This window comes from Entelurus aequoreus, linkage group LG08 (genome assembly GCF_033978785.1).
Source record: "Entelurus aequoreus isolate RoL-2023_Sb linkage group LG08, RoL_Eaeq_v1.1, whole genome shotgun sequence".
Taxonomy (NCBI): Eukaryota; Metazoa; Chordata; class Actinopteri; order Syngnathiformes; family Syngnathidae; genus Entelurus; species Entelurus aequoreus.
Window position 1 is genome coordinate 30504564 of NC_084738.1, and position 12427 is coordinate 30516990.

At 38.5% G+C, this 12427-nt stretch overlaps 2 protein-coding genes across 2 annotated transcripts in view; one reads left to right on the top strand and one right to left on the bottom strand.

The window, feature by feature from the left end:
* The window catches only part of LOC133655060 (uncharacterized), a 3716-nt gene extending 1178 nt beyond the window's left edge, over positions 1-2538 (bottom strand). The window contains exon 1 of the mRNA XM_062054966.1: positions 2489-2538. Within this exon, the coding sequence (XP_061910950.1) occupies positions 2489-2518 (30 nt within the window). The 5' untranslated portion in view covers positions 2519-2538. The remainder of the gene's footprint in view (positions 1-2488) is intronic.
* The window catches only part of LOC133655061 (ras-related protein Rab-26), a 142836-nt gene that overhangs the window by 112596 nt on the left and 17813 nt on the right, over positions 1-12427 (top strand). Inside the window, exon 6 of the mRNA XM_062054967.1 lies at positions 9947-10012. Coding sequence (XP_061910951.1) covers positions 9947-10012 — 66 coding nt within the window. The remainder of the gene's footprint in view (positions 1-9946; positions 10013-12427) is intronic.

The following is a 12427-nucleotide window of genomic DNA, read 5'->3' on the forward strand; positions in this document are numbered from 1 at the left end:
AAAATAAGTGAAAACATGGGGAAGTTTAGAAAGAGGAACCAAAGACACCTTTCTTAACTGCTTGAGTAACCTTTCAGTCTATTCCTTTTTCACAACAAATGTACGTGTTGCTATAGCAACATTTAAGTTGATAAATCAACATGTATTAACAAAAAGGAAAGTCTAAATAATAATTAAAAGCTTGTGTTTTCCTTCAAACCCTCACTGTGTTCAGTTACATACTGTATGTATTACATCCTAAAATCAGTCACACATTTTAGTCATAGACAAACTATAAAAGTGTTTTACCTAAAATTAAATATTGAGTCCAGATGGATATCAATTCCATATACTTTAGAGATTATGAGTGTTTGGAGGAAATATTGTAATCCTACCAGAAAAAAGTAACTTTCCATCCATCCATCCATCCATTTTCTACCGCTTGTCCCTTTTGGGGTCGCGGGGGGTCGCTGGAGCCTATCTCAGCTACAATCGGGCGGAAGGCGGGGTACACCCTGGACAAGTCGCCACCTCATCACAGGGCCAACACAGATAGACAGACAACATTCACTCTCACATTCACACACTAGGACCAATTTAGTGTTGCCAATCAACCTATCCCCAGGTGCATGTCTTTGGAGGTGGGAGGAAGCCGGAGTACCCGGAGGGAACCCGCGCAGTCACGGGGAGAACATGCAAACTCCACACAACAAACCTAAACACTGAGACCAGCAGCCACTGCCTAGCTCCAAAGTTTTACTGATCAAGTACTTTGTATAATAATCACATTAAACTACTCGTAGTAATGGCAATGTACTATAGTGGTTAGAGTGTCCGCCCTGAGATCGGTAGGTTGTGAGTTCAAAACCCCGGCCGAGTCATACCAAAGACTATAAAAAAATGGGACCCATTACCTCCCTGCTTGGCACTCAGCATCAAGGGTTGGAATTGGGGGTTAAATCACCAAAATGATTCCCGGGCGCGGCACCGCTGCTGCCCACTGCTCCCCTCACCTCCCAGGGGATGAACAAGGGGATGGGTCAAATGCAGAGGACAAATTTCACCACACCTAGTGTGTGTGACAATCATTGGTACTTTAACTTTAACTTTAACTTTAAGTTACGTTTCTAAAGAGCTTTGCAAAACGCTAATACCTAATTATTGTAAAGTTATAGACTTTGTATTATAATAATGACATTCTCACAATGAAATTGCATTTGTGCCAGAATTTTGGGGTATTTATATGATTAAACCTGTGGGAAATACTTCATTTGAATTTTTTTAAAAGCCAAACAGGACATAAACGTCCTTTTGCAGGGCGTAAAAACATTTTTTTCTTTATTTGTTTGACTTTTTTTTCTTTGCTCAAATTTCCAAATAATCTTCAGTTTTAAACAAAAATTGGCGTAAATTTACTTGACAGTTGTATTAGTTTTCTTATTTTCTGTATTATTTCCTGTCCAGCCTTTTTATCCTCTGGATTGGGCTGGACCATTTTTCTTAATTTTCTTTGTACTCTTAGCTTGTACTGCAGCTTAGTTTTGCTTAGAGAAATTTGAGCAGAAAAAGTACAAAAATATATATCCAAAACGTTTTTTATGCCCTTTGAAAATTGAAGTCTTATACGTGCTCTTTGGCTTTGGGGTATTGTTGAATAACTGCCAGTGTGTGGTAAATCTGTGAAAGAATTGAACATTGACATGTTTAAGTTTAACATAGGAAAACACCTCTTAGGAAAAATCATATATAAGGGAGTAATACAGTACTTCTCAATTATTTTATTTTACGCGCCCCGTAGAAAGAAGAAAACATTTTGCGCCCCCACCCCCTACCACATAGTATCATTTGTCTCTAAAATGGATAAGTTAAAAGTACACCTCTGCATAATTGTGTATCCTTAATAACATTAAAGAGAACAAATAAATACATACAACACAGAATAACTTTATTAACGTTGTTTTTTTAGTCTGTAACAGAAAAAATTTGAAGTGCATCAATTTGCCTGAAAATAAAAAATAAATAAAAATAAAACATTTTTGACCGACTTAAACCATTTGATACTGAAAAATAAAACTAAATAAACTCAATAAATAATAATACATTCAAATTGATCAGCAACATTAACCGAGGGGCACAACATATAACACTTTAACCTACAAAATTAAATTACACAATTTGTGCAGATTTGAATTTTTTTTTAATCAAAATGAGGAAGTCATGATTAATGGCTACAATGAGCACGTTTTGTAGTGTACAGCTTTAAAGCGGAGTTTGAAGCATGACAATGCACTGACAAAGCATGTCATCCGCCCACCCACTATTTGAGAAGAACTGGAGCAATACAACATTTATGACCGTAATACATGAACAATTTACTGAAAATACCAAAAAGTCAAATTTTTTCTGGGTTGTTTGACAGCTTTACTACTGTCATGCTGATTATGCTATGCTAAATAATGGACAGAGTTAAATTAAACATCTAATAAAATAAATGACAAACACATTTTACCTGAAATCCTGTGTTGATTAGACTTGTCATGTAGTCTGCTCAGTAGTCTTGCCACCTTTGTGATATTTGTAAAAGTTTCCCACCCTTAGACCAACCCTAACCCCAACCACAACTTCCTCAAATTATTTCTTACTTAAACGGCCAACTGACTGCAGGGATATTTAAGTGAGGTTGGAGTGCATCTATATAAATTGGGCGCTTTATTTCCCTTTTTACCATCATTTTATGCATATATGTACAATAAGTCAGCATTTGCAAGATTAGTGTTTTGTTGGTGGGTTGGATGTATGCAGTAGTGTGTAGTGCAGACCTGGGCATTCTGCGGCCCGCGGGCCGCATCCGGCCCTTTGTGCGTCCCTGTCCGGCCCGCGTGAGGCCAATTATAAATTACAAAATAAATTTAAAAAAGTATCTATGTCAAGTGTGCAATACAACAGTGCTGCTTTTGTTTTGAAAATCGTTATTTGTATTACTTCCGTGTGGACGTATGCGTGTGCGTGATTGTGAGTGAATGTGAACAGCTGCAATCATTAATTACAAAATAAAGTTGAAAAATCATCTATGTCGTGCGCGCAATACAACTGTGCTGCTTTTATTTTGAAAAGTATTATTTATGGGCGTGTGTCTGTGTGTAACCTGCGAGTGAAGGTGCACATGCAGCGACAAGTGATGCACGGTTTACACCCGAGACGCTAAAAAGAGAAAAGTTGATGAAGAATAGCGTGTTTCCAACAAGACATGGACTGCAAAGCAATGTCCCCTCACCTAAGGTGCGTGCCTGCGCAATTGCGCACTGCTCAAGCGTCTGCTGCGCGCAGCAAATATATGCCGCGCACCAAATCAAATCCCATCTGAATTGTAAACAAAATAAACATATTTATTCTATGTAATTTTGCAATGCAACTCTGAGTGACAGTGACAACAAGCGGCCCTAACGGTGTTCGTCAACACCATTCAATTGAACACCGTTCAATTATTGTAACGTCTATCGAGATGCTTCGAGGACAGGAATTATATCGATCACTTTATTGAGCAAAACTGTTTATATTCGGACATAACCACACCAAAAACATGAGTAAAACACTTCTATCTCGAAAAACTAGTCATTTTCTGCCGTACAAACCAGGCCAAAACCAACTTGTCATCTGTCACCAACATGCATAGCACTAAACCACTGGTGCGTTTATGGCCACACAAAAAGTTGGACAACTCAAACACCACACAAAGTTACACTATGACTCCTCAGTCATACGTGTGCTTCTTTTACTGTCATTTATTATTAATGTTAATTTGTTTATATTAGTCATGGAATGCTGTTACACACACTATGTTGAAGTATTACTATTATTATTATTATTATTATTATTTATCTTACAGTATATATCAAAAAAAATATTGAGCAAAATGTAATTGAAATATTGTCGATGTGGCCCTCCAGCAGTGCTCGGGTTGCTCATGCGGCCCCCGGTAAAAATTAATTGCCCACCCCTGGTGTAGTGGAAAGTGTTGGATATGGTTTTTACAAAAGCTTTTTTTTTTTTTTTTAACTGAATTTATTTGAATTTTGTGAACTGAAATATCTCACATCAGATTATGCGGACAATTTCATTGAAACAATGTCAGCATAATGCATGTGAATAAAACTTCAGTATGAAAAAATTCAGTGTCGACAAATGTTCTGCTTTCCAAAAGCAGGACCCACTTCTGGTAAATTAAGACTGAAGCAATCGATCCTGTCTTAGAAACAGCCAATGAGGTGTCAAGTTTGAAGTCACATGACACGTGTCTTGCAAAACAGCATAAACAAGGCAGTTAACAGCATAATACAACATAATAAAGATTTCAAAGTGGCCCGCTGGATGCATTCAAACAATAGAAAATGATTCCAATGGTTAGAATCCGCACTTTTGACTGACATACAGGTTACAGGCAGATGAGGTTCGGGTCAGAGTGGGCGGGGCTTGTTTACACATCAACAAGCAGGGGACGCGAGTGTCAGATGGAGGCAGATTTCTTCAGCAAAGTTCTGCAGAACAGTGATATATCGAATATGTGGATGTTTTTTACCTTTTGCGTTTATGTATCGCCGTATTTGTTGCATCTTTGTTGCTCTTGCTCGATTATAAAATATGTCGATCAAGGATGTGGTCTGGAAAGTAGAGGAGCAAAGTTCATATATTCTCAATATTCAGTGTTTTATTGTTCGTAGGTAATATTGTAAATCCCACATTCTGTATTTTCATGTACATTCTGAGTGTCTTATTCAGTAAAAAAAAAAAAAAGATTTCCGTTTTTGAGATGGTCTCTATTAACGTTTTTAGTATCAATCATTCCTGTGTAAGTGTTTTACCATTATGTGATCAACTGTTATCCTTTTTTGCAGAATCTATGGATTCTGTTTATTGTGTTCATAAAAAGGTATCCAAGCACGTCCAGTTGCTTACATGGCTCACGGCACTGAATTTTTAAACAGTGACTGTGTATTCACTGAATTTTAAAACACTGAATTTTAATGCACTGAATGTTTAAAACTTTTTTTATTCATTTTGCTAAAAAAAAAAAAAATGTTCAATGAAATTGTCAGCATAATTTGATGCGAACAAATTCAGTTACATAAATTCAGTGTCAAAAAATTTTTTTTGTAATAAAAACACAAATCAACCTCCATTTTGGGTACAAACATATGGCGGTCCTGTGTTAAAGATAGTAGCTATGTTTGATCTATTAAGGAGTTCTTGATTTCAATAACTGGATTTGGATTCATTTCCTCATGGTTGATATCCATCCATCCATCTATTTTCTACCGCTAGTCCCTTTGACATCGTTTACCACGAGTATCTAACGTTGGAACATTTATAAGTTAGAATGTTATGCACAGGGGGAGTAGACGGCACAGACAACAAAGGCGTAGTATAGTTGTATGTTGTCTTATATGTATATTTACAATATATACAATAACAAACCATAAAATAAAATAAACTAGAGAAATAGAGTGTGACTAAAAATCCAGGAGTGTGTATGGTGCGCGACCATGTGTGAATTAACTGTTGTGTGTTACCGGGAGTGTTGTTGAGGCGGAAGTCCCGGAGGGGAAAAGGCAGGCTCGAATGGCCGTGAGACAGGCAGGTAGTCGGGAGTATAGCAAGGCGTCAAAAGGTCCGTGTCCAGGCGGGAGGTTGAGATCTAAGGGGCAGCCAGAGAACCAGAGGGGAGACAAGATGCACAGCTCGCCACGCGGGAACGAAGGGGTAGCTGCAAGGAACGACAAGGGGAGAACACAAGACCAATCAACACGACGGGGTAAAGAAACACGGAAGGAGAAATGCATAGAGCTTTGTTAGTTGGCCTACTGTACTCGAACAGAAGACTACATTCTGGCGCCGGATAGCAGGTTGTGCAGGCTTATGAAGGCGGTCCTCTGTTCAACCGCAGGTGCGCTGATTGCTGCAGATTGATTGCAGCCGCTTGCTGCCGCTGGACTGACACGCACTCATTAGAGCGCACAGATGAGTGCGCATTGGCATGCGCGCGGGCCGTGACACAGGAAAGACTAAATCAATCATAGCTCCCCTTTAATTGTGTACACTAATGTAGTCCTTATAGAAATACATATTTGACTGTTCAAGTGTGTTCCCAAGTTATCAAAGTTATGAGTAAGAAAAGTATTACTTTTGTGGCTACCTAATTTATTGGCTGATTTGAAGCCATCATAACCATATAAGTGTTTTCAGAGAAGAACCCACAAGGTTGACATTTTGAGAAACAATATTAGTTCGATCCACCAAGATGTACACATTTTTGTAACTAGTTGAACCGTTGTCAAAAAGAAACAGGATCTTGATCTAAATTTAGAAACCTGGCGTCTGTGTTTTTAAGCAGAAATAAAGGCCATGCACAATGTAATGTGTCACTATCAGGTGATGTCAGGTGACTGCAGGAAACACTGCATAGATATTAGAGCTAATTGAAAGTCTTGTAGCAGCTAAACATATCGTCTTCATCATGTCATTCTGCAGATATCCTCTTTTTGATGAAAGTGCGTAGACAACACGTCACAGTCCATCATGTGTGGGCAAAACGACGCACACGTAGTCTACTTATGCTCCCACACGCTGCATGAGCTCTCCTTCTCTGTGATGGCTTTGGAGCCTGATCACATCCCGGCTTAGAAGCTATGTTCCTTCTACCGCTTCCTTTAATCCACCCACTCGCCTGCAAGATCTTTCAAGGCCGTCTGAGTAATTGGAAGGTGTCAACCATCAAGGCTGCTCGGTGAGGGTGCTGTACATTCAGCCCAATGTAATAACATCCATTGATATAATTTACAGTAAGTCAGAATGATGGGGCTGAACTTGGGCAGGGAAATGTAAACCTACCTCTGTTGTCTTTTATGGAAATGTGGTTTCTAACTCAACATTGAACCTGGGAACTGCACTTCTTTTAAAGTTTTGCCTATCGTTCACAATCCTTATGCAAGACAAGAACACCCATGTTTTCTTTTTTTATGCACTCTAACTAGTAAATGAATGTTAGCAAACATTCGCTTTCAATGAAGTCGCTCTATTCTGCCTATAGATCGCTTAAAAAAAACATCCAAACACTTCCATCAAGGTTTTATACATTGTAATTACAGTCGTGGTTTAAACTTTACATACACTAGTAAAGATGGCTGTTTTGAGTTTCCAATCATTTCTACAACTCTTATTTTTTTGTGATAGAGTGATTGGAGCACATACTTGTTGGTCACAAAAAACATTCATGAAGTTTGGTTCTTTTATGAAACAAAAATTGAGCTGTTTGGCTACAATACCCAGCAATATGTTTGCAGGAGAAAAGGTGAGGCCTTTAATACAAGGAACACCGATCCTGCCGTCAAACATGGTGGTGGTAGTATTATGCTCTGGGCCTGTTTTGCTGCCAATGGAACTGGTGTTTTAGAGAGAGTAAATGGGATAATGAAAAAGGAGGTTTACCTCCAAATTCTTCAGGACAACCTAAAATCATCAGCCCGGAGGTTAGGTCTTGGGCGCAGTTGGGTGTTCCAACAGGACAATGACCCCAAACACACATCAATAGTGGTAAAGGAATGGCTACATCAGGCTAGAATTAAGGTTTTAGAATGGCCTTCCCAAAGTCCTGACTTAACGTGTGGATAATGCTAAAGAAATAAATCCATGTCAGAAAACCAACAAATTTAGCTGAACTGCACCAATTTTGTCAAGAGGAGTGGTCAAAAATTCAACCAGAAGCTTGCCATAAGCTTGTGGATGGCTACCAAAAGCGCCTAATTGCAGTGAAACTTGCCAAGGGACATGTAACCAAATATTAACATTGCTGTATGTATACTTTTGACCCAGCAGATTTGGTCACATTTTCATTAAATCCATAATAAATTCATAAAAGAACCAAACTTTACAAATGTTTTTTGTGACCAACAAGTATGTGCTCCAATCACTCTATCACAAAAAAATAAGAGTTGTACAAATTATTGGAAACTCAAGACAGCCATGACATTATGTTCTTTACAAGTGTATGTAAACTTTTGACCACGACTGTATATATGTAATGTAGCAACTTATTAAAATGTAATATTTACATATTTTGCTAGTTTTAAGCTTTATTTCACAACATTCACTTTTTCCTTCAACAATAACTTCTACTACTAATCCTGGCACACTTCATGAGATCCAACAAACATAATTAAACATCACTTACTGTACGATGTCTGCTCTCACTGGGATGTCGACTGTTGATATATTCCTATTTCCCGTTTAGATGAAGAATGACTCATCATCCTCGGGAAAAAAAGGGGGTGAGGGTGGAATCAAGCGCCTTTTCAGGTCTTTCTTGCCATTTCCGGGTCTAAATTGACCGTCAAAGTTTACCACAACTTCTTGCTTTATTTCCACAAACTTTTACTATCCAGGTGAGGGTCATGATTTATAATCTAGAAATTAATTTTCCTGAGCCCCGAGGCGAGAAAGCAGCTCACCAGCTGAAGATTTTAATACAGCAGCATGAGAAAGTTGACTCTCTCTAATCAATGCGCCGCTAAATGTAGGTTCTTAACATTAGCACTTATATTAACAAAATCTCTAATACTGGGTTAATATTCAGGTCACGAAATGTAAATGAAGTATTGTTGGCGCTTTTTGGATGGTTATTTATTAGGTTTTATGGTCGGAATAAACGCATTGATGTCATGGTTTCATTGTAAGCAGACTTTTATTTACAAGTTAGAACGCATTAAAAAAGACACGTCTTCTTGTCTTCAGGGATTGTGAATTATGGGCAAAATTCCGGATAAAGTGCAGTTCCCCCTTTTTATGGTACAAACGTAATAATCAGTGATGGTGTCGAAGGAAACATTTTTTAAATTAGAGATATTAATGCACCGCCATATACTTAAACTAAGCAAAATATGTAAATATTACATGTTATTATGAATGTGCTTTTAGTTACATTACATATACACTTTTAGCATGTAGATAAAACTATGATGGTGTTTGGATGTTTTTTTACGTGCTTTATAGAAAAAATAGAGCGACTCCCTGTGGCTCCATTGTAAGCGGACTTTTGATCACATTTGTTAATTAGTTAGAATGCATAAAAAAAGAAAAACATATGTGCTCTTGTCTTACATTAGGATTATGAATTATAGGTAAAATTCCGGGAAAAAAAAGTTAAGTTCCCCTTTAAACCTCTCGAAGGCTTACTGTACTTAAATGTTGCCTGAGCTTTGGTTTTCATTAAATCTTCACACTCTTTTCTCCAGGTTAGAGAGATATTCTAAGACCAATTAACTATCATTCACACTCCTGTGAAAATAGGTCTGTTAAATCCCCCAAGTTCATTATTATTTACTATCATCATTATATCCTAACATTCATTTACTGGAAGAATAGACAACTTATCAGAATGTTTGACTGTGTACTGCTGAGTCGTCTGATTGGATTATGATTGAATCACACATTGTGTGTCTCTCAGAGGGCATTGAGTGGAGGCTATTACCATCACTGAGATTATTTCCTTAATCAACCAGACAAAGTGGAAAAATGAAAGTAGGACACCAACTTTGGCCCTTTGGAAGATCCAGTATTGTAAAAGTTTTTCATGTGAATGAAGGTTTCAAATGTTTAATTTCTTTATGGAATGTAGAAGCCTTGGAGTGTTTGCATTATTTGTTGGTCACACATAAGGCGGGAACATGGAAACTCTTCCCCTTGGTTTGCTTTGGATGTTCCATGATGTTGTATTCAGCTATCTAGATGTGGACACAAATACACCAAGGCCAGACATCTAACTATCTAAACAGGAAAGTAAGGGGTCCAGTATGTATTTCATACAAACACTAATTGCGATTGATTTTGTCGTCCTCTTCCAACTTCTGTGTGTCCATCCGTCTTCATCACCCCTCTCCTCTTCCCTATTTCACCTCCACATCCCATCTTTCTGCAGGCATGGTTGACAGAGATCCATGAGTACGCCCAGCAGGATGTAGTCATCATGCTGCTAGGCAACAAGGTGAGACCTTGTCTTAACTCATTCTCTTTCTATGCCACATCAATGTGGAATGCGCTCCCAACAGGTATAAAAGAAAGGGCATCTCTATCTTCCTTCAAAACCGCAATAAAAGTTCACCTCCAGGCAGCTACAACCCTTAACTAACACCTTCCCCGGATTGCTAATTATCAAATGTAAACAATCAAATGCAGATACTTTTTCTTATTCCTTCTGATCTCTCTCTCTCTCTCTCTAATGTAAATAATTCAATGTGATTATCTTGTGTGATGACTGTATTATGATGATAGTATATATGATAGTATATATCTGTATCATGAATCAATTTAAGTGGACCCCGACTTAAACAAGTTGAAAAACTTATTCGGGTGTTACCATTTAGTGGTCAATTGTACGGAATATGTACTTCACTGTGCAACCTACTAATAAAAGTCTCAATCAATCAATCAATCAAGTATTGGAGAATGACTGACTGAACGATGGGGTCAGAGAGAAGGGGCAGGCGTCATGACGGAAGGATACAAAATGGATTTATAAATCAGAAATCTTAAGGGTTCTTACTCTGTTTGAAGGCCCCTAGGTGCCCAAAAATGTATTGTTCTACACTTGACTGGCCCCTGGCATAAACACTATTTGCGGTTGTTTAGGTCTGTTTCAGCTAAACTTTTATTCAGCAGTGAGTCAACATGTCCTTTGTAATATTTTTACTTCAGTTAAGCAGCATCGCGGACGCATCTACTCGAAAGCCCGTAGATATAATTGCTACTTTCCAGTCAATAGAAGAAGACGCAAAGACAAAGGCTCCGCTTTTGCTAGCGGGGTTTTTGATACATTTGAGGACTTTTGACCACTGATTTGTGATCACAGCCACAGGAGAGTTCACCTGGCATCTTCGAACTGATTTTTTTCGAACTGAGCGGGGTGGACCGCTCGCCTGTGCATCGGTTGGGGACGTCTCTGCGCTACTGACCTGTCCCCGCTCGGGACGGTTTCCTGCTGGCCCCACTATGGACTGGACTCTCGCTGTTATGTTGGATCCACTAGGGACTGTACTTAGAGAGGGGGTTACCCACATATGCGATCCTCCCCAAGGTTTCTCATAGTCATTCACATCGACGTCCCTTGTGTGGGCTCTGTGCCGAGGATGTCGTTGTGGCTTGTGCAGCCCTGTGAGACTTTTGTGATTTAGGGCTATATAAATAAACATTGATTGATTGATTGATTTTTGGTCCGGTGAGAGCCATTGTTTCACTGAAATAAGGCGAGTTGGAAGAGCCGTTAGCCTTAAGCCAACGCCGCCCCCACCGCAACTCAAAGTGGTTGCCTAGCAACCAGAAGCTACTGTGAGAATTTGAAGCTGTTTTGAAGTGCTTCCGAGAACACAGAGTAATATAAGTTAACAGGCTGAAACCTCAAGTTGATCTCTGAACGACGCAAGGTACTAAATTGTTGAAATAAACAAGTTAAAAGTGCAACAAGTCGCTAAAGAAGCAACTGCCGTTAGCGAGCTGCTGCAATGTCAAAATCTATAAGAAAAACTTAAATCCTAAAACCTTCGATGTCATCTGAATCAAATGCTTCTCCGGACATAGTACACGTGGGGAAGCACAATTTGATAATGGGCACAGGACATTAAAGGAAGCAAGACTTGATGCTAAAAAAAATAGTCGATGACTATTATCTACCATGAATTGATTAACGTGGACCCCAACTTAAACAAGTTAAAAAACTTATTCGGGTGTTACCATTTAGTGGTCAATTGTATGGAATATGTACTGTACGGTGCAATCTACTAATAAAGGTTTCAATCAATCAATCAATCAATCAATCAAAAGACATAGAAAGAGTGAGATTAGAACACAGAGCAGACCTGGAAACAGTAAAAAGAGAACTTAAAGAAGATCAGAGAAAAGCAACAACAGAATACAAAGAAGATCTGAAAAGTCTGCAGGAAAATATAGAAAGTCTGCAAACTCAGAATAACAACATAAGGAAGGACTTTCAGGAAATGCATGAAGAAATGAGGACTCTTCAAGAAGAAGTTATTGCAGTGAAACGAGACAACAACATGCTGAGGAATATCATAGATGAAATGGATCAGGATAAACGAATGAATTATATCATCATGACAGGGCACCAAATTAAACCAAGATTCTACGCGAAAGCTGTGAATAATGGAGAAAAACCAGATAAAATAGATGTTGCCTCAGCAGAATAGCAAGTGGTCAACTTTCTGCAATCAAAGGAAATTTAAATCGATATTAATACCATCGAAACATGCATCCCACTGAACAAATGAAACAACAACACCACTCCAGTCATCCTCATAAAACTCTTTAACAGAAAATCTAAAATGGCACTGCTGAAACAGGGAAAGAAGCTGAAGGGAACAAATTTGTACATGAAAGAGCATCTCAC